Source organism: Ammospiza nelsoni, chromosome 1, assembly GCF_027579445.1.
Source record: "Ammospiza nelsoni isolate bAmmNel1 chromosome 1, bAmmNel1.pri, whole genome shotgun sequence".
Classification (NCBI taxonomy): domain Eukaryota; kingdom Metazoa; phylum Chordata; class Aves; order Passeriformes; family Passerellidae; genus Ammospiza; species Ammospiza nelsoni.
Window position 1 is genome coordinate 41190941 of NC_080633.1, and position 22289 is coordinate 41213229.

The 22289-nt window shown below is 38.8% G+C and overlaps 1 protein-coding gene across 2 annotated transcripts in view; it reads left to right on the forward strand.

The window, feature by feature from the left end:
* RBMS3 (RNA binding motif single stranded interacting protein 3) overlaps positions 1-22289 on the forward strand; it is a 443351-nt gene that overhangs the window by 121292 nt on the left and 299770 nt on the right. For both annotated transcript variants that reach the window (XR_009420205.1, XM_059490845.1), the window contains exon 3: positions 712-770. Coding sequence is in view for 1 of the 2 variants with exons in the window: in XM_059490845.1 (XP_059346828.1) it covers positions 712-770 (59 nt within the window). In the remaining variant the exon portion in view is untranslated. The remainder of the gene's footprint in view (positions 1-711; positions 771-22289) is intronic.

Here is a 22289-nt window from a genome sequence, read left to right on the forward strand (position 1 = left end):
TCTGTGATCTTTTACCTGGATTTTGTGATACTATTAAGTCTGCATTTTTAGTCAACCTCTGGAAGGTAAACACAGATACGTATTTTATGGTTTAGTTGCTTTATATAACAAGTTGTAGCTGCCCAAATTCTCTCTTCACTGTGTTTAGTCTATCAAATTGCACTGCAGTGCCATGCTATCTATGGGAGGGGATATAAATTCAAATGAGTGTTAACATTCATCTTGGCAAGAGCTGGGAGCTGCACACAAACCTCAAAGGTTCTGTTTATCCAAACTAGATAGAGTGTATGCACACATAGACATGGATGCACACATGAGCACAGCTGTTGGTCCCTGTGTATAAAAAGTGACCATAATTCCTGCATTTTCATTAATCCTGAAGAAATGTAGTCCATCTATATTTAACCTAAACAAACTTAAAATAATTTACAAAAAGAAGCCTCTTTACTAGTGTCCTAAATTCCTTCCTATGATTGGTATTTACGTTGGCAGTGCATGGAACAGAGATGGACAGGTTGTGGCAAGTGCTCTTGGGGAACTCTAAAGGTGTTTGAGCTAGTGGCATAAGGGATCTCTCCAGGATATCAGATGAACATTTTTCAAGAGCTCTAGACTTCTTCCTAGGATATGTGTTATATATGCATGCAGAAATCACTATGTACTTTACTAAAATATAGTAACTTGTACCTCTGATTTTTGTTTTCTCCATAGGTATGGGAAAATTGTATCCACAAAGGCAATTCTTGACAAAAACACAAATCAGTGCAAAGGTACGTGCAAAGTGTCCACCCTGTGAGTTCATTATCAGTTTGAATGATTGACTGGTGGCTTGACTGCCAAAGCTCTGGCTCCAACTGTGCAATCAACATAATGCGCAGTATATTACAAACATATTTAATAATGCCAAAGCTTTGACTTGTGCTTCCAGTAACATTGCTCATTAATTTTTTTCATTAACAAACAAAATGAAAATCACAAATCAGAACAAGTATCAAATTGCTTCGGCAGAAGAGTAAATTGCCTTCTAACCACATAGTGCTGTCTGATTTGAATGATATCATCAGTGATGCAAATTGATTTCCTATATAAAACTAAGAAACCTTTGGGAAAAGTTTCCCAAGGAAAACCTGGTCTAATTTTTATATTTTTGTGAAGTCTTGGCATATGCTAATAGAAGAAGAAAATATTCTTTATTACATAATTAGATATACAAGTTGCAATACTGAGATATAGAAGTAATTCCTCTTCCAGTTTTATGTTCCTAATTTTTTTGCTAATGTATGAAAATATTTTTAAATGAAATATAGCATGTTGTGTGTGTAGCTATATTTGCTGAGGAAAATATTGACTAACGGTTGTAGCACTATCTCAGGACTAGAATTGTTACTCATTTATGAGTCTGCAGTGTCACTGAGTCTGTGGCAGAGAAACTGTGCCTTAAAATGATTCTGTAGCTTTCCACTAGTGGTATACAGAGTGCTTTTAGAGTAATAGGATCTGCTAGGGTGGGTTCTCCTGAAAAGAAACGCATCCTGGAGAGCATTTTGGTATGTGTTAGTAAAACGAAAAGGCATTGCAGTTTAGGACTGTCTTGTGAGTGGCCGGACATGGCGTGAAGAGAAGCAGCAGAGAAGCATTCTGGGGAGATTATGAGATGGGAGAAAAATTCTGCCACCTGTGCCGAAGATGTTTTTGAGATTTGTAGAACTGTGTGACCTTATCTATTGCTTGCCAGAGACAACATTTATTAGCTACTCAGGAGAAAAGCAAGTTGGAAGGCTGCAGTTCTAGACTTAGAAAACTCTACCAACCCAGTTGGTCATGGGCCATTGTCATAAGCTTGCGCTGCTGTGCATTTGCTTTTGCCTGAACGTGTGTTTGATTTCCTTGGGGCACTCTCTTCTGGCAGAATTCTGATACCATCACTCAGTATTTCTTTGAATATCACACCAGGAACAAGACCTCATTGTGTTTGGGGTTTGGTGTTGTTTTTTCTTTTTTTGGGATGACATTATAAGGGAATAGCCTTGTGAGCAGAACTTCCTTTGCTCCCATTGCCAGTGGTAAACAGGGAAAGGAGTGGATCTGTTTGTAATACGCAAAATGTTAAGTGAAAATATTGTAGAGAATATGAATGCTAAAATTTTGAGAAAGAAAAATGTCTGGGTTTAGTGTTTTTTATGTTACAGTTAGCTTTAAGATTATTTTAATAGGATCCACATAACAATGAGTTCGTATTTTCTGTTAGTTTGCTTTCATACTGTTGTATTACACTGTAGGGCAGAGATATCTATTTCTATTTTCTATTTTCAAAGATGGATCTTTATGACATAAGCAGTGCCATTAAAAGATCATAAACATAATTGGATTTATTAACAGTATGCTTTATGGCATAAAAATAATAGATGTTTTACTGCTTTAAATGCTGGGTACAATTTTCTTTCTCTTCAGTAAGGCTGCCAAAAAAAGCCAAAAACCTTCCCAGGAATCAGAAGTGGAAGGGACCTGAAGAGGTCAGGACCTGCCTTGGGGCAGGATCAGCTCTAACTCACTGCTGAGGAGTATTTCTGTTACTTCACTCAAAGGCCTCCAGTGGTGGAGATTCCTCGAGCTCCTCAGGCAATCTGTGATAACGCTCCCTCTCCTCACTATAATGAAGCATTTCCTAATGTCTAACCCAAATCTCTCTTGATGTAATTTAAGTCTATTGCTTCTTTTCTTATCCCCAGTGGACACGTACAACAGTTTATTCCTTTCCTTTTTGCATCAAACATACACATTTGAAGACTGATCTGCATCTGCCTTATCTTTTCCTTAGACTAAACACTAGTCCTTTAACTTTTTCCTTTAGGGCAATTTGTTTTAAATTTCTCAATATATTGCTCTTTGCTGGTCTCTCTAATTAGCTCATTCCTTACCTGAAGAACTTGGAGCTGGGCATAGGATTTTAGATGGCCTAAATTTGATCATTTTAAATAGTATAGAGGGGTTTCATTTGTCTTCTCTGTGATCATGTTTCTCCTCTTTATTGATGTATACATATAAATAATTTTATTTGTATTTAAAATATAGATGCATCTCTGAGGCACAGGGTGTTGCATGAGAGAAATGATGCTGGTTTATGCTGTGAGATTCTGTGCAGCCCCTGGTTTTGTTACTCTCTTCCAGTGCTGCTGCCAGCCAGGTGTTCCTTATTGAATACTCTGGTCCGGGCTGTTGATTATTCCCTCCTAGAGCTAGAACTTTTCATTTGTCTGTATTGAATTTTATCCTATTTTTTTTCTGTGGTCTCCTTAATTTACTAAGATTTGAGTATAATCTTAAGCCTCCAGAGTGCTTGCAGCACTTACGTCTTTAGTCTTTACTATCCTCTTCACAGTTAATAAATGGTTTCTCTAATCCACTGGACAAGATAATGTGGAAAAGAGTGAATAATGACAGACCTGGGGAAGACTTTTGAGGAACCCTCTCAGCACACTAGGTAGTACAATACTGAGCCATTGATAACTTATTTTTTAAATTGGATCTGCTAATCAGTTTGACACCTACTTCACAGCATTTTCAGCTAGACCTTTTTTCTCCTATCTGCTGAAATTTGAAGTTTAAACTGTCTCTAAAACAGTGGAGTCTACATCTATTCCCTAGAAAAACCCAGCAAAAATCAACAGAAAACAACCACCAAATTTCCCCCCCCACCCCACAACCCAATCCGCCTTTCCCCCCAAACCCAAAAAAAATCCCAAATAAAACCCAGTATTCAAACATCAAAAAAGGAGAAAAACCACACTACTTGTCTGCTCCTTCCCAGTCTTTTGGGTCTCGCTCACTTTCTGCCAAGTAAGAGATCATCTTGTTAAATAAGCACATCATCCTGTGATGGGTATCCAATGAAGTAGGATGGATTAAATTCAATGATAAAAATTATCACATGATTAGTGATTTCAGAATTTATTGCAGTGTCATTTGTGTGTTGATGAAGGTATAGAGTAAAGCTGAAAGTAGAAAGATTTAATTTAGCAAAGAAATTATTTCAAACCTCCATGTAACAGCAGATCTGTTAAAACAGGTTACTGTTTAGCAAGAAGTGTTAGCTTTCCTTTTGGAGAAATGAGAAAGACATTCAGTGATGTACTTTAAGTCATTCTCCATTATTTCTCAGATTTTTTAAAAGAGACCCACAGCATTCCTGTCACGATAAGAAGCAGTGTTATCTAAGGATTTCTCCCTGGTCTGAATTAAGCAGTCAGATCTAAAGTAATCATATAGCAAGGGAGTTTGCTAGGGACACCTTTTGACACATAACCTCTCATTTTCAGATTGCTCTTTGTTGGTGGTTTAGCTGCTAAGTGAGGCAGAGGAGAAGTAACCATCACCCTGTAACAGAACAATATATAACAAATAAGCACAGTCATGACAACATGGCCAGAAATCTCTGAACAAAGCAAAGAACAAATACATATGGAGAATAATGAAAAACAGACACGATTCATTCAGATGTTCAAACACAAAACCCCTAATGAACAAGTTGGAGAATTTTGGCTGCTTTTGCTTTTTCCGTTTCCCTCCCCTCTGTCCCTCTTCCCCATGCACATTTCCCCTTCTGGGCCTACTGTATTTGCTAATTTAAAAAGTGGGGGAAATGAAATAAAAGAAGCCATTGAAGACAAGCATTAATCTGAAATGTGTAGACTCTTCTCTTTCCAGCCCTCTCCCCCCACCCTCTGCAGCCTGGCTTGCCTTTGGTGGACCCACGTGCTCAGAGCTGAGGGAATGAGTAATGGTTGTTTCACAGTACAGTTTCCATACCTCATAGCAATGGAATACAGAACAGTTAATCTGCCAAATACACAAGCCCATTTCTTAGAGTATGAATTACTGTCATCTGCGTCTGCCCTTGCAGACACTGTAATTGCATGCATGCAGATTTGCTTCCTGGTTTAATCAAGGACTTGCATGATTTTGAGTATTTTGCTAGTACCTTAGAAGATGAGCACAGGAGAACGACTCAAAGTCTGAAATTCCACCTGTGGGAATTTTTTTTTTTTTTAAGAAAAAAGCTTAGTAAATTTGTAATTTGTAGGAGACAAAAACTTTGGTGATATATTCTTCATTTCATATCTCTTTTTACAAACCATGAGTGACTTGATATGTTGAATAACAGTGTTTGTCTTAGGAGGGAAATGTGCCTAACATGATGAGGAGAGCTATGGTGACTCTGTTTATAATTTTAGTATTTGATTATGACATTTTCCTGGTTGCTAACTAACCTGGTTAGCAATGGTCTATTTATTTTTAAAATATTAAAAGTGTGGGTGCAGATATGCACTCATTAGGATTGGGGTAGGTTTATGGTAAAAAAAAATGCCATGAGGTCATCTGTGTTAACCCACCATATATCACATACAATTTTATTTCTCCACTTACCTTGCTGTTTTTAGACCAGGACGTAAAATTTACCATGACCTATTTTATAACTTGAGAGTTTATTTGTGTAACAAAAATGGAATAACTGGAGGCTTACTATAAGTGCTGGAGATAATTGGAATGGCATGATAAAGTGATGTTTCATATCTCCCAAAAGGAGTCTGTCCTGCCTTGTGTCAGTGTTGCTACGCATATGCTTAAGCTCACCAGCATCCCTAAATACTCTAATGCATTGGAGCTTAATGAGCTGGAGGCTTCTGCTCTGGTGTTCTGATAAACAAAGCTTATATTTGTATAGTAGATATACCTTGGTATGTGCGTTAGATAAAATACTTTCAAAGCTTCAAATTTTAAAAGTGTTCTCTGGACATATTCTATAAGGAGTGAAGGTTGTGATTATATGAAATTATGCATTTTTACTTTATATTTTTAAATTCATATTTTTAAGATGGCACAATTTGGTTGTGACTAGGAATGTGAAGCAAGTCTATGTAAAATAATAAGCTGGTGGGAAAGAGCTAAGCTACACAGAAAGCTATTTAGTTAATAAATTTTATTTATTGGGAATAAGCTCGAATTACAATAACTGTGCTGTGTAATTTATGATTCTCAGAATTGCCATTTTGAAAGGGAAAAAAATCCAGACAAGTAGGTCTGTGCCTGATCACAGACTGTAAACTGTTCACACTAGGAGGGCATGCACAGTGTGCTTCAATGGGAAATGGATCTTGTAGAAAGTAAATAATTTGTAAAACAGACTTATTTAATTTTGAAACCCTAGACTTGTGTAGCTAATAAATCAGTCCTATTTTCAATGCCAGAGTAGCAATAGATGTGCTGGTTTTTTGAACATTAATTTTGTCTGTTCCATTTTTCTTTTCTTTTTGATCCACTCCAAAGCATTATGTAATCAGTGGCATAATAGTTCTCAAGTTATGAAAAGTGTAGCAGTATGGAATATTTTAATTCAGCAGGATTTCTGACAGTGAGGAGCTTGTGAAACCTGGGCAGGGCTGAGTGTCTGAGTGTGGGGCACACGTTCAGTGAGTTCTGTCTGTCCCTCTCACCACTGACCTGCAGCAGCCCCAGCTCATCTGCTCCTTCTGTTCCTGGGCATCCTGAACAGAGTGCACAAACTATGCTGAGTTGTACCACTTTTGGTTAGCAAGCCAGCCGACAAAACCAAATCTCCAGAGATAAAAGGACAAAGTCTTCAACAGTGTCACTGAGTCCCCATTTTCAAACAGTTGAAAGGAAAAAAGCAAACTTGCAGTGCTGTATGTTTTGATAAGATACATTAAATAACATGAGACTAGCTGTTTAAAATTTGAGAATATTTGAAGGTTTTTTTTGTCTGTTTTGTCTGGTTTTTTTTTAAACTTCAGGATTTTTTTTTTACTTTCACTCTTGTGGTTTTTACAAGTAAAGGTTGAGATAATTTTCTTTTGTTTAAATTAAAAAGTGATATTACTATGGAACCACATGAGACTAAGAGTTCAAGTCTTAAGAAAAAAATGCCTAAAGGAGGCATCTGAACACCATGATGGCAGGCATACATCAAAATGAAGTGAAAGGAATTGCCAGTAAAAAAACCACGAGGTTGTTCCCTCACAAATGAAGTCCAAATTCACACCCTAGCTTAGCAAATAAAAGCTTGTTTGATCTCTGGCCTCATGAGCTATAATGCCTTGTAAATCTGACCACTTTAAGAAGTTACCAGGAACTATATGGGGGTGGGAAAGCCATATATATATATTAAAAATAACTACATAGTTGTCTCCTTTAATTTACAGATTGTGTTCATGGGTGTTTAGGTATCATAACAAAGCTATTTTCCTGGCACCTGTTGGGTTGGCCAGCAGGCATTATTATGTCTTGGCAAATGTGCAAGTGTTTTGCAAAATCTCATTTTAGCTTGGAGGTAGAGATTCTCCTGTCTGTATATTTTTGAATGCTTTTCGCATCTGCTGAAGTGAAATAGGAAAGGATTCAATGAGTTGTGCCCAACAAGTCATCATAGCTGGAGCACACCAGCCCTGGGCAGGGCATCACCATGGTGAGGACTGAGACATCCCCACCCCAATGCCTGCAAAATGCACCTCAGCAAACATTGTTGTCCGCCTCTAGACAGTGCTCTGTCTCTAGCAAGACCTCTAAAAGTTGTTTAGTGAGTTTAAAGCCAGGTCCTCTACAGAGAAAACTCCTTCCTAATTAGTTCCCCAGACACTTTCTTAAATGGCTTCTTTGCAATTAAGGAAAAAATTTCCTGGGTCATTATCTTTTCATAAATGAACTCATGGCCTAGCAAATATTTTATGTAGGGAGACCCAAGATGCTCAAGTATTCTGTGACATATCTAATCTGTGATTATTCTTAATTGACTGCTTCCAAAATCTGCAGGCCGATGTCGCTGACAAATAATTGGTTTAACTTTGTTTCCTTCCAGACAAATAAAAAAGTAAAATTTCCATTTGTACACAGTGATTAATGTTTTGATTCATTGGTCTGTATAAAACTTTGCCAATAGCTTGGCATGCACTTGAAGTGCATTTTGGGACTGGGTAATGCTAGTAGGCTCTTAGTGGTCTCAGCAGACTTGAAAATGTCTATTTCATAGCACAGAAATGAACAGAAGAGATTTTTTTTTATCTGAACAGCGGCTCATAATCAGCTTTGTTGAAAGCTTCCTTACAATGCCTTGGCTTTTTCAAATGTCTTGAAGAATCACTTTGCTTAATTTTTTTTTTTTTTTCTGATGCCATGATATAGCATCCTATACACCAGTAAATCTTTTCAGTCTCTGGTTGCTTGAAGGCAAGTCATCTCTTCCAAAAGTGATGGTTCTCTGTTCGGAAGTTACTTTCTCAAACGTCTCAAGACCTTCAGCACAGCAGCTGCCCTGTAGAAACCTGGGGCAGAGGCAGGAGGAGGCCAGTGCTCAGCTCCTTAGTTTTGCTAGAGCCTACTCTGTTGAGCTCTCCGAGTATACAGCATATGCAAAGCATATGCTGCCTTGATATAGTGACAATTTGCTAATGAACCCAACTGACAGGCTCTTATTGAGCGTGGGTACTCAACAGGAACCATTCTGAATCAGATCTGTGAATTACAACGTGACTTCATTTCTGTGGTTTGCCAGCAGAGAGGTCACTGCTCGCTTCTCCCCTATTACTGCACACCCCCTGCTTTTGTGTCAAAGAGTTGTGTTCACTTACCCAAGTGAATTAAGTAGATGTTCTCTTTCTTGGTAGAGGGTATGAAGCTGTAAAACACTAAGAGGCTGGGCCATCCTTTTTATTTAATCTGTCTTTCCGGGTGTCTGTCAGTCAGGGCTGCCTGTCTGGAGATGGTGCAGGATTGCTTGAGCAGGAGTAGATGGGCAACACTGGAGAAAAATCATAACTGCTGGCAATAAAGATGTAGTTCCCTCAATGCTGATTGAAATGCCCACCCACACCCCTTCTGGGAAAGGCATTAATGATATTGCTCCATCTATTTAGGCTAAGGTAGCCATATACAGGTATGTGAGCACTAAAGCTCTAGGTGCTAATCAACAATACAGAAAACAATGGTACCCCACAAAAAAATAACTAAAAGGCAGCCTTGTCCTATGGACTTTGCAGCCCAGGTCTTTGAAAAAGAGCAGGGTTCACAATCAATTTAGGTACTGTAAGTAGTGTTAGGATTTTGAATGCAGTTACATGACATTTCTTTAAATTACTGAATTCTCCATTATAACAAAAAAAAAAAAAACAACCCAAAGCCCCAAAAAACCCTAACTAAACCAATCTTTCAGTTCTCCTGAGAATCATCATACATTTGGATAACATTTAGTGCGTTTTTTCAACCCAGAATGTTTTGAGTAAAGCTAAATTTATAGATGAGAAAAGGAGGTGCTAGAAATGACTCTCCTACTTGATAAAATAGTTTTTGTCTGACTGGGTCTTCCCCAGGGCCAATAATTGGCTGATGTTTTCTTCCATTAGATGGCAGTGGTGTGATACGTGGCTTCTCTGGACCCCCAAACTACAAGTTTTAATAAAAAATTACAAATGGTTAAATTTTTCTTAGTTTGGTTTCCAGTTTCAAAGTCTCCAAGCTGTCAATTTTTTATTCACATAGAAGTTTATAACTTATTGTCCAGTTTAAAGCAAAAGAGGGCTGGGACTTTCAAACAGAACCAAGTTAAATATTTTCAGAAAATGGCCTGTTATGTAGAATGGATAGACACTCAGTTGTCCTGCTACAAGAAATGTGGGATAGATTTAGTTTTGGTCCACCTGCAGTAACTACAGTAATTCAGTAGTTGTTCCTCTATGGTGGAACCAGAGCTTGTACTAGTTTTGGCCAACAAGGTGTTTGGGAGAGAGGTATAGGTATGAGAATAGAGGGTGGAGACAGTAAGGAATGTTTGGAGAGAGGGATGGGAGTCACTGCAGCAAATTGTAGCATCACACATGGGATAGAACGTGGGCAGAGGCAAGAAAGAAGGGACTCAAATGGATTAAACAACAGGCTTGCTTTATTTCGTTGTATAGAATGTTCTGTTTTATTCTAAACAAAGGAGAAAAAGGATTGGATATTTTTATATGATCTTTATAAAGATCTTTCAGCCACATTCCTTTGCTGCTTGTGATATTAGTTCTGCTGTTGTTTTTTATTAACTTATTAAATATGGAGCAGTAAACACTATTTATTTTTAAATTAATTGAAATGGAGTTGTTGCCCTTCATGGCTTTTTATTAATTGAATATTTTTGCTAAGCTGTCTGCTTTCAGAGCAAAGGTTGCAGTCAGGAGATGGGGGTCAATGGGACCTCCATTTAAATGCATGTTATCTCTGTGTTAATTGCCTGCATATTTAACCAACCAAGCATGTCATTCTGCAGAACTAAAGGGTTTTGTGGTCAGCCTTTAATCACAAAACAGCAAGAAAAAGTCTGAGTGACCTGGTTTGCCTGAGGTATCTTGGTTGCTCTTGTCAGTCACTTCAGCTCACAGTAAATTGCAGGGTAAATTCCACATGATCAATGGAAGGTATCTTTAGAAAGAGCCCCAAAACTAAGGGGAAAAAAACCCCCAAACATCTGTGCTCAATATTTTAGTGTTTAATTTTTTTGTTCATTTATTGGACATTGTTTTAGTAATTTCATTTTTAAATAGAAACAAGTTTTATTGCTATTACAGACAGTTATTAGAGAAGAAAGTCATGGAACAGACAGTAAATATGCTTCGAGTTTTGGAGACACATACATATTTATCAAGTTGGGAGAATTTGAGTTCTTACATCAGAAAGAATTGCACAATTCTGCCTGCCATGCTCTGTTATCTTGGGTTTTTACTGCAGAAGTGGTAAAATTGTTACATTTAAAGGGAGGGGGGTGTATGCTGTGTAAAAAATTCTTCTGAGACTGCTGGGATTAACAAACTTCTGCTGTGTTTTCACCAGTGTCTAGTAATGAGATTGAGGTTTTGGAACTTAAAAGTGTTTGAGATTGCTACCACTATCAAATTTGCTTGAATGGGGTCAGTCAGCTCAAAAATTATGGGAAAGGAGGGTCTGACAGGGAGGGTCTGACAGAAAAAAATTATGGGAAAGGAGGGTCTGACAGAAATATATGTAGATATTTCTCCTGAATGTTCTTTGCCTTGCTTTCTGCTTCTTTTGTAATAATTCCTGGAATTCAATTTGCCTTTCTGAGCAAATAGGAAGCTGACACTTTTATGGACATTTCAAAGGGCATCATAATGTAAAGCCAGAATTTTGTCCCATGTGCATCACTGCATCTATCTCCATTTAATTTCTTCTTCTGGTTTATTACCCAGTTGCTTAATTTAATAAGGTTCTTCTGCATCTCTTCACAGATGCATCTCCTGTTTTGTCTCCTAAATTATCTTGTCACCTCGCTGCTTAGCCTCTTCCCGTCATTTAGAAATGAAATCTGCAGTAAGGGTCCTGGCAAAGTTCCTTGTGGAAGTCCACTGGTCCTACTCCCCCCTTGTAGGAAAGATCATGCCCTCTACCCTCTGTTTTTATCTCTTAACCAATTGTTTACCCAAGAACTTTCCCTCTTAAGCTCTGGCTGCTTAGTTTCCTAAGAAGTCTTTTGTGAGGGTCTTGTCAAACGTCTTTTGGAGATCTGAGCAGACTGTATTAGCCAGATCAGCCTTATCCACAGGCTTGTTGACCTTTTCAAAGTACTCCAATAGGTCTGTGAGACAAACCTACAAAAGTCAGGTTAACTCTTTCAACATATTTTATTTCCATTGATTTTACTCTATTTCTGTAATTTCTGGTGATATGACATCAAGTTTACAGATCTTTATGTACCCGGATCTTACCTGGCGTGTTTTTAGAATGTTGGGACCATGTGTGCCACCTCCCAGTCCTCAGGTACAAAGTCAGTTTTAGGAAAAAAACCCCTGTATATAACTTCTTAGTGTGTGTAGTCAGTTATTGTGTCCTGGAGCTCTTTTCAAACTGGGAGGGTGAATACCATCTGTTGTTGCAATTTGTTAGTGTTCACTTTTGTCAATTTGTCCTATAACCTTCTCTGTGGTCATTTAAAATTAAGAGTTGCATCTGTTCTGGGCTTCCTAAGCAGCTGCTCTCTGAAACAGCACCTAAAAATGTGATCTTTGCATTACATCTCATTTTGCCCAATCTGTGTAGGGATGATGAAAGTCCTCTATGAGCACTCCACTTACTGCTTTTCTCTATAGTTCTGCATTTCAGCTCTTGCAGGTTATGTGTTGCTCTCTGCCGTGCTTTGTTTGATCATTTCTACCCCTCCAGCACCCCTGCTCTGTCTTTGTTAGATCTTGGTGTTGAGATGATCCACTCATTGCCTTGCTTTCACAGTTTTTCTGTGACTGTGTTCTGACTGTAGTATGTAGTTAAGTTTACCCATCTTATTTCTTAAGGTTTAAGACACTTAGGGATCCCCTGATATTTCAGTTGTGTTGTCAGCACTGCATTTGAGTGACTCTATGGTTACCTTGCATTACAGTATGTCCATTTATCTTCTTGGGCCTGGTGTTTTATTTGCGAAAGGGATAGATCTAGATCACCTTATGATTTTCTCAATTTTCTAATTTTTCTCAATTCCCCCATCTGCTTGCCTGGAGAGAGAGATTGTCATCACTCTAACCTGCTCCTTCCTTCTGGCTAGCTCCAAGTTCTAGAGGGACACTTTCAATGCAAGAAGATGCAATGTCAGCAGCTCTCAGTGGGAAAGATGCAGCACTGGATTAAATCCTGCTTTACCACCTGAGTCCTGCCTTGAACTGCCAGCTGCCCTAATAGACCTGGACCTGCTGCCCTTGTGTGCAGCTCTCCCACGGGCAAAACATGGAAATGATGATTGGCATATTCAATTGGTTAATTCCTACTTTATTTCTTCTCCTCAACTATTTGATAGGGTTGTTCCTACCACTTCTTTCTATCCAGGTAATCTAATTGACCTTCCCCTCCTCTTGCTGCCCTAAAGCCAAAAGCCAGAGTTTGTTCCTATTCTTCCACACAGTCAAACTCATGCTCCCATGGTCTCAGTTTTGCTCTAAGAAATGCTGAGGCTCCTCTTACTCGAAAGAGTATGGAGAAGGATTGGTGAGGAATGGAAGACATAGCATTTAAAAGAACATTCAAAAAACCAGAACAAAATAGGAATGTCTATGAAGAAATCAGTGTCTGGTATTAGGCAAGGAAAAAAAAATGTGTGCACAATGCTGGCAGCAAGAATAAGTGAGAGTAAACAGGCCATGATTAAATATGGGTGAGAGTTTCTGACCACCAGAGCAGCCAAGTTTTGGTCCAGAGGGTGGAGCAAACTCAGTTTTTATGACAGCAGGAGTTGTGGCATGAGCCTGCTTGAGAGTGGGGTCAGGATTCTTGCCCCAGTGCATGCACTTATTTCAAAGAGTTCCCCCAATATTCTGAGTCTGGAGTCAGGCAAATGTTGTGAGATATGTTTCCATACAACTGCTTTAATAGTCTCAGTAGCTGCACCCCTGCCCAGGAGCAGTGGGGAGGGAGCTGGGAGAGACATTCCCTGTAGGACTGCTCTCCTTGGGGCCATGGTGGCTGGGCGCTGGCTCAGGGCTCTTGGGATTGTGGCACCACACTATCTACAGCCCTTCTGAGCAAATCTTTACCTGGAAGACAGCTGCTAGGGCAGCTCTTGGAAGTTAAAATAGAGGGCAACTGTCTCACTCATCCTGAGCCAGCCTGACTGGCTGTGTTGGGGTGCATGGGAGTGTGTGGGGGAAGCTGTGATGGTTGGCTGAAATGCTTGGGAGCAGGAGCTGGAGGAGTGAAGTGTGGCTCTGTTACAGTTCATCTCCTTGCAAATTACCTGTGTGTGTTTGCCAGTGTGAGGCCTAGGAAATGTCTGCAGGTTTGCACATTAAAGAAAAAAAACCCAGCTCCAAAATGGACTTTGTCAAATTAACCTTCAAAAGCCCAGCAAGGTGAGCTTTCAGTGCTTTGGAAGGGAGGGAAAAGCAGAGGACTGGCTATGAAATGTTCTTCTGTTATTTTAAAATGGAAGTTTTGACTGTCACTGAGTCATTTCATATTAATAAGGCTTGTAAGAAAATTGGATTTTCCGATTACAATTTTAATGCCTCATGTTCCCACTGTGTTTTAGGGAAGAGTAGAAGTACATTGCCTATAGGACTAGGTGAAACCAGAAATTTTGTTTTAATTTGGACAGTCTTTACTGACACTCAACTCCTGTGTTTGGCATTCCTGAAAGGGAGAAGAAGAGTGGAATGTAAAAGGGGAAAAATTTTCCAGTCAACATTTGGTTTGAATTTACATACAGCTTTAGAAAAGAATGGGAAAAAGGAAAAAGGTACCATTACAATTACAGTCTAGGTCTGCTGTATTCTTAGAAAAATTATCTGTTCTGTAAATCTCCACTATGACTTTCTTTCTATATACTTCATCAGTATCTTGGCACTGTTATTTTATCCTGGTAAATAATGATTTAAATAGAGGGAACTTTGCAATACAGAAATATTTGGATTGGCATATAGAAAATTGTGCCTCATTGTTTATTTTACTTTTTAAATTTATTTTATAAATTGAATAGACACCCCCCCACCAATTCCTTCAGAAAACAGAAATAAGATCTAATATTGTAGATTATCTCCTCCCTGGTAGAGATCCACAGATTGAAGGTCTAGTCTGTGCTGTTGAAGACATTGTAAGAAAACATCTCAGACTAAAGAAGGCCTTCAGTTCTAAGGCCTCAGTTTGCTTTGCAGAGCAGTGATATCAAGGAGCTTGGGATATATATGGAGATACATGTAAATATGAGTGTGTGTTGAACTACTTTATGAGGAGTTGATGTCTCAGTGTATCTCATATAACACCTTGAATCATTATAATGCAGGAAGAAACAATTCTGAGCATTTAAGTATAAGTTATATGAGGCTCAATCAATAAATCCTAACTAAAACTGTAATTTTAATCGGGTGATAAACTTTCTTAGAAAGAGTAGTTTATCAAGATTGGCACTGACATTTGAAGTTGACAGTAGGGTTCAACTCATTAATGTTTCCATTTTGCATGTGTCATTTACTCTGCTTTCTGAATTTTCTGAACATAAGATGGGGCCACCACAGGATGTGTATGCTTAATATTAGATGCATGCTGAAGCAAAGTACTGAAGAAGGCTTTGAGTTTCACTAAAATCAATCTTCTTGATGAAACACGTGTCAGCTCCTAGGCATCCTGGTGCTTCAAAGTTCATTTTAGGACAAAGGATGCGTAAACTCGCTATTACAGAACCCACAAATGCTGCCGTTTATACTGAGCCCTGCACCTCAGTATTTTGTTTTATAGGACTCTTAGAAATATCACAGGCCTGAGGATATATTTGAAAAGCTTCCTGTCCCTTTCATGATGATGTAAAGCTAGCGTTCACAGGTCTGACGCGCTTGGAATGAATTTGATCATTACAGCTAGATTGCGTGACAAAAATTTTATCTCCATTATTTCATTGAAACCCTGACTACCTGCATAAGATGGTGGCAGCCTCAAGGAGTATGTATCCTACTCACTTGGAGGGCGCATTATACTCCTGGTATTTAAGTTGGCTGGCCTGCATGCTTGTTTTAAATAGATACTGTTTGGACCATTTGGATCACTTTTCAGATTTGGGGCTGAATCTTCAAGTGTTTGTCAGCCGCTCTCAAAACCGAGGGGCTTACAATGTCTCAAAGTCTATGATACTTGTGGGAAATACATTGCTGCACTTGATAAGTGCTTGCTTGTTGTGCTTGCACTACTACCTCTGAAGCTGCACGTGCATCAATCTCTGTGATTAAAATACATTTAGTGGATTATATTGATGCACAGATCTGTAAACTCATATATTTGTGTGTATGAGTGTGAATAACTCCTTTAATTATTAAATGGGGACTGCTAGATGAGTAACAACTTCTGGAAAGCTCAGAGTTAATGTAGAAGTGAAGAGGACATTTTTCTTTGCAAACTTCTGGAGCAAAGAAGGTATTTTACACCAACTGGCAAAGAGCTTATAGGGCACACTTCCAAACCTTCAGAAAAAGTTTCCCACAAAGACTTTTCTTCTTTTTTTTTCAAGTCATGCTGCAGGAATTAAGTTGGAGATATCACTGACCGAAAGGACATTTTTTCTGAATGAGCCGAGAACCAAAGGAAATGACTCTGGGGTTTGAAATCCTTTTATTTCCTCTGTGGAAGATATCTGTGCAGCTGAAACGAACCATTCTGGCTGGCTCCAAGCCAAACTTTATGGGAACTGAGATTAGGAAGTTCTATGGTCAAAATAGCCATTGAACAAATTGCTTCCAGTGTAAAGCCTCAAATTTCCTGATAAAGCTGCAGTGTTTAACCCTTCTTTTTCACTTGGGTGAACAGCCTGCCTGTTATTAGGCACAAACTGTTTATCCAGTTGTGGTCCCGGCAGTGCTCTCAGAATTGCCTGCAAGGGTTTTGCGGCTTTTTACTTTTATGTGAGGTAGACAAAGAAAACCCCAGGAAAAAAATTGTTAGAACAGTTTTGGGTGATGCTTCCCACTTAAGATAGCAGGAAAAGTGCTATAAACAAGACATCAGATTGCCAGCTGCAGTGTATGGCATTTTTGTCTTGCAGCCCTTTCTGAAAGGGATGTTTTATTTTGTTTTGTGATGGTGTTAGCTGGCTTGCTTGGCCTTCATGAGGAGGAATAGCAGCTGTTCCTCTGAACTGCACTATTGACTCCAGAGAGTGCTCAAAGGCAGAGTGCTGTGCCTGGAGCACCAAGCCTGGCCTCTGAATGCTGTGGCATGGGCTCACTAATGGCCAAACAAAATTACCTGAGGTACAGAAACAAAGTGCTACAGTTTTGGTTATGGATGTCTTTTGCTGCTACCATCAAGGTAACAGCAAGGAAGGCCTGCAAGGGTGGAAATAGAGCTGATGCTGGAATTGGGAGCAAAGACCAGGTGTGCTGGTGTGTCCTCACCCCACTGTGCCTGGAGCTACACTGGGCCAGGAGCTCCTGCCAACCACCTACTTGTGCCCATGCCCATCTCTTTTCCACGTGGGCAGTACTTCCAAGCAGAGCTTGTGCCACGTGTGTGTAGGCTGTGTTTTGGGCAGTTCTTGGAGAGGATGTTGGTAATTGCACTGTGGCCGTGGAGCTGAAACAGGATGTGGTTGCATCCTCTCCTTCTGTCCCTACCAGCACTATTCTGTTCCCCAAAGGGTGTCTGTCTTTGTGCACACTTTGTGGTTCATGCATTAACACCTTTGTGCAACCTAAATTTAAAAGTCCTAAATCTTAGACAGGTGTTTCCATCATTTCACCTGAGAGACTAATTCCCGAAATAATAAAACTCATTATTAATAAGTTTTTTTCTTTATATTCAGCCTAAATTTTGCTTTTCCTAATTTAATCCCACTACTCTTCATTATCCTTCCTCCCCTACCTCTGGGCACCACACTAATTAATTCATCTCCCTCTTTGGTTTTTGCTTCTTACCCTTCAATATTATAGTTCAATGTTAAAATGCACTCCTCTTTTCTTGTATTTACTCAGCTTAACTGATATATTTGAGCTCCAGCAATGTTTCCTTGTAAAACTTTCTGCTGACCTCTATTCAATGTTATTGTTCATCAGTGAACAAACCCTCTGGTTTGTTTACAAATTGCTGGTATGAAACTGATCAGAACAAGATGCATTGTCCCAGGTAAGTGTGTGAGTGACCTTGTAAACTGGGATTTTATATATCAGTGCCTTTAAATAATTTTTGTTTGCTTTTTCTTGGGCTTTTTTTGTTGTTGCTGGTTTTTTTTTTATTTAAAGGCAGACTGATTGTAGTTTTTATGATCAGGTATGAAATCAAACCATTTTGACAGTTCTTAGATGTACTTAGGAAGTCCTATTTAAGAAGTATTTAGGGCATTGGTGATTTTAATAATTTGATGATTTTTGCCATGTGATATATATGTGGGTGTCCTGGCATGAACCTTTTAAAAGTCTCAGCTTGCATGTCTCTCCTTTTCCATCAGCGCTATTTCTAGAATGATTTCTTAACATTTTGAGGCCCCTTCTTTACTATTCTTCCCTTTGTTGGGTAAATAAGTAATTAGACTCTCTGTTCTTTAATGACATTCTAGCTTATATTTGTACATAGCTATCACATCTGCCCTCCCTCATTTTTTCCCTCTGCTATTATCATCTGCATCCTAGATATTCCATGTCAGTTTTAGGTAAACTTTAACAACTCAGTAATGAAACAAATGCTTACTCTGCCATTAGTCATCTGAACCTTGACAAAACCATAATTTCTTCTCTTCCTCCCATGGGTATTAATAGACAGGCTCGGACCCTACAAATTAATCTTTTGGCCTTAAAAACAGGACTTTACACCCTAATAATATGTCTTTGAATGTGCCAAATGAGGTATTAAAAATGAAGAACATGAGGCTTTGAACTGTTAAGTGAGGAGATTTTACCCTGAAATGAAGCTTTGTCCATTCACAGGAGGCTTTTAAGGCGAGGAGCAAAGCTTTGGGCTCTAAAAATTAGGATCTTGGCTGTAGCAGAGAGCTTTTGAGGCTCAGAGGAGGCTTTATAACTCTCAAAAACTACCTGAAAGGAGGTTGTAGCAAGGTGAAGTCCAGTGTTTCCTACCAGGTAACAAGCAACAGGATGAGAGAAACCGCCTCAAGTTGTGACAGAGGAGGTTTAGATTGAATGTTTGGAGAAAAATTCTTCACTGAAAGAGTTTTCAGGTATTGGAAAAGGCTGCCCAGGGCAGTGGTTGAGTCACCATCTCTCGAGTTGTTAAAAAAACGGAGTGGATGTGGCACTTGGGGACATGATCTAGTGATGAATATTATGGTGCTGGGCTAATGATGATCTCAGAGGATTTTTTCAATCTTTATGATTCTGTGAAAAAGGGCACTTCGAATAATTTTTTCATTTAATAGTCTGCTCTCCTGTTTCAAAGGGAGCACAGTACCATCACATATTACCAATCACCTTAAAAATAAGAAAAAAGCCCCAACCAAACCTAAGTAGGAAAAAAACAAACAAACAAAACCAAGCCCATGTCCCAACTGATAAGCAAATAAAGGCTGGAAAGAGCATGTCCTTGTCAATTGGCAAATATGGTACACTCCACTTCAAAAAGAAGGAACAGTATGAGCTTTCCCTGAAAAGAATAAATCCTTTATTAGAGATGGTGTCTGTTAGGAAATATTGGCCAACACCTTCTGCTAGAAGTCCTGTAAATTATCATCTGAAAGTTCTCCAAGACTTAATATTTTAGTAGAATGAAAAACAGAAAAATAATCTGTTTTTCTGTCACTTGACAATGAGGAGACCCTCTCTAGACCATATTTCTGTGATTGATTAGGAAGAAAGGCCAAGCTGTGTAAAAGCACTGGTGATAGTACTTGGCCTGAGGAAAATTGCTGTAGGCCACTAATAAATGCTAAGCAGGAGAAGTAAGAATAAGGAATACTCTGAAAGAATGCTCTGAATTCATGTATTTTAAGTCTTTACCTTAGAGATTATGGAAGAGTCCTAATGGATGTAACAGGAAGATCGAGTAAGCTCAAACTGGAGAACTGTCACAAGAACTGGGCTACTGGTCACTTCAGAGTTAAGAGACATGTGAAGTGGTTTTTGCAGTGTTTCTCTTTAAATGGATCAGCAGTAGCACTAAATTATAGTGAGAAATTGTATTCTGTGTAAGTGTTTAAAGAATTGAAGATCTCCTCACAGGTGGTCTATTTTGAGATCCTTTCAAGGAAACCGAAGCTACTGATGGAGGGAGGGTGAGGTTGTCTTTTATCTACAGTCTCAGGGGGAAGTGTTGGCAAAGCTAGGATGAAACATTCTGACTTTTCTTTGCTCTCTTGTGTGCATCTCACAAAACTCCTTACAACTGGCTCCAGGAGGCAAAGAATTTGTAAAACCCATTTAGACCAGAAAAAATCTGCATTAATTGGTGTAGTTAAGAAAACTAAAACAGAGAGTCCTGGCAAGTGAAATAAAATTATTGAATGATAAAAATGAAGTCTGCATTTTAAAATGCTGTGTAGTAAAGCTGAGTTTCAAAAAGGAGATTCCCCCTTTTTCATGTTGCGCGGTTGAGGGAAACATAATGATTTCTGGCCATGCAAACTACGAGAAGTGCTATGAAAATTCCAAATTTATCCACTAAAAACATGTAGTAGTACACCTCATGCAAATTCCAGCTACAGTGACGAAAACAAAAATACAGCAGTAGAGATGGATAAACAGTTGCAGATATGTTCCCACACATATGCTCTTGAATTGATAATGAGTTTATTGTGGCCATACCTCCTTGTGGACCTTCTCCATTACTATCTGAATGCAGTGAGTTTCACAGTTGTCATTGTTTATGGAAGTACTGTTTAGATTAGTGTGAGACACATTGTAGTCTTGGGGGGAGGAGAGTATTCCATCAGTATTTGCCGTCAGAAAGCAATGTCATGGTGTGTCATGGTACTTTGCTGTTTTAAGTTTAAACCTGATGGGCTCAGCACTTTGTTTTATTTCTAGAGAGAATCGAGAGAACTGCTGAATGCAGTGTTGCACAATGAAAGGCTTTTGATAGCTAAATAAAAAACAGACACTTGTATTTCCTTTTAAATGATTAACTGGAATGTTGATGTTGTTCCTGGAAAAGCTTAAGGACAGACATAAAATTTCATATTTAAGTAATCTGCTTTCTTGTGTAATTGTATAATTGAATTCTGAAGTAGTGTTGCTGTAGCAAATTGCTATACATTCTTTGCTAATATTATAATTATATGTTTTTTATAGCTCTAATCATTCTAAAAAGATACATTGTTTTAAACTGGACATTTCTGGAGGTCTGAGCTTGACAAAATTTGTACTAAAATATCTGGTGAAATATTGGTGCTTATTCTTTCAGAGACATGGCAGTACATTTGTCTGATTTGTAAACACTTTTGAAAAACATGGAATTTTCACGTGTACATTTGTTAGCAAAACAATAATTCTTTAAAGGGCAGATTTCATGAGTAGTTTAAATCACTACATGTGACTGTTTTGCACATGGAAAATACAGCAGGTGTGTAACTGTTGTGAATGAACACATGGGAAGTATAAACTCTATTTACCATTAATATCTTCTTATTAGACCTATATTTCAAAAGTGCAGAGTTTGCAGTAATTCTTATCAGTCCATCTTTAGTTTCTTGCCTTTTTTTTTTTTTTTTTTTTTTTTTTTTTGGTAACTCTTAATCTGATTTTCTAATCTATTGTTACAAGCAAAGCTAACACACAAATCCCATGGGCGTCTCTGTCCCCACATTTATGGCTTCTAAATCACTGCTCCTTAACTGATAACTCTTTTCTCTAAACCACCCAGGCAGAGGTAATGCCAGTGGAAATCAAGAGTCATTCTTCCAGTGTCATTAGTTAAAACATTGCCATGAAAGTTGTTTGGTAATGGCAAGCCCTGGATGCTCAGAGCTGTAAGATCCTGCAGAAGGATTGAGGCAGAGCTGGTGCTGCCACCTTTCAAACAAAAGGATTAGAAGTGACAGCCAGTTCTTCTCTTGGCTGACTTAAACAATCACTATCAAAATGATTATAGTCATGCTGCATTCAGTCATTTTGTGCTCTATATGCTAATACCAGTGATGGGATGGAGGAGAGGGTGTTTCATATGCACTGGGCTATGTAGTTAGGAATCTGCTAGTCACTTGCCTCCTGTGCTGTTATTCCCAGTAATATTCTTCATCTTGAAGCTTGTTCCAAATGTCTGAAGTACGGGGGAAAGGGGATAAAATTCTCTTGGGCACTCTCCACGTATTTTTTTTTGAGTGACAGGTTGCTTAACTTCTCTCTGCTTCAGTGTTTCCCCATATGGTATAAATGAAGATTATCTGTCTGTCTTGGATTCTTCCATAGCTTGCATCACTGAAGTATCTGAGTGCCTCCTAGTCTTGGATGCATTTGATCTCCCAGCACCCCAGGATGTGGGAGATGTACTGTTAATACCCTTTTAGAGAATTTTAAAGAAAGTGTGTGGTAGAGCAGATTTTGCAGGTCAGTGGTTGGTATGAGATGTTTTTCCCTCTAACAGTATATAATACCCAGAGAAGGTGGAGGATCCTGAGAATAACATTTACTTTTTTCATTATCCTCCTGGGTGAAGGTGTCAATTGGGTAGTTGAGTTGGCTAAATAACTATTGTCTCTCTTGGCCAAGGTAGGCCCTGCTTACATTATAACCAGGACAATCTTTCAGGAAATATGCTGTGACACTGGCTACACCTCTGGTATTTCTCAGTTAAATGTAGCTGCTCCTGATCGAATTAGAGCT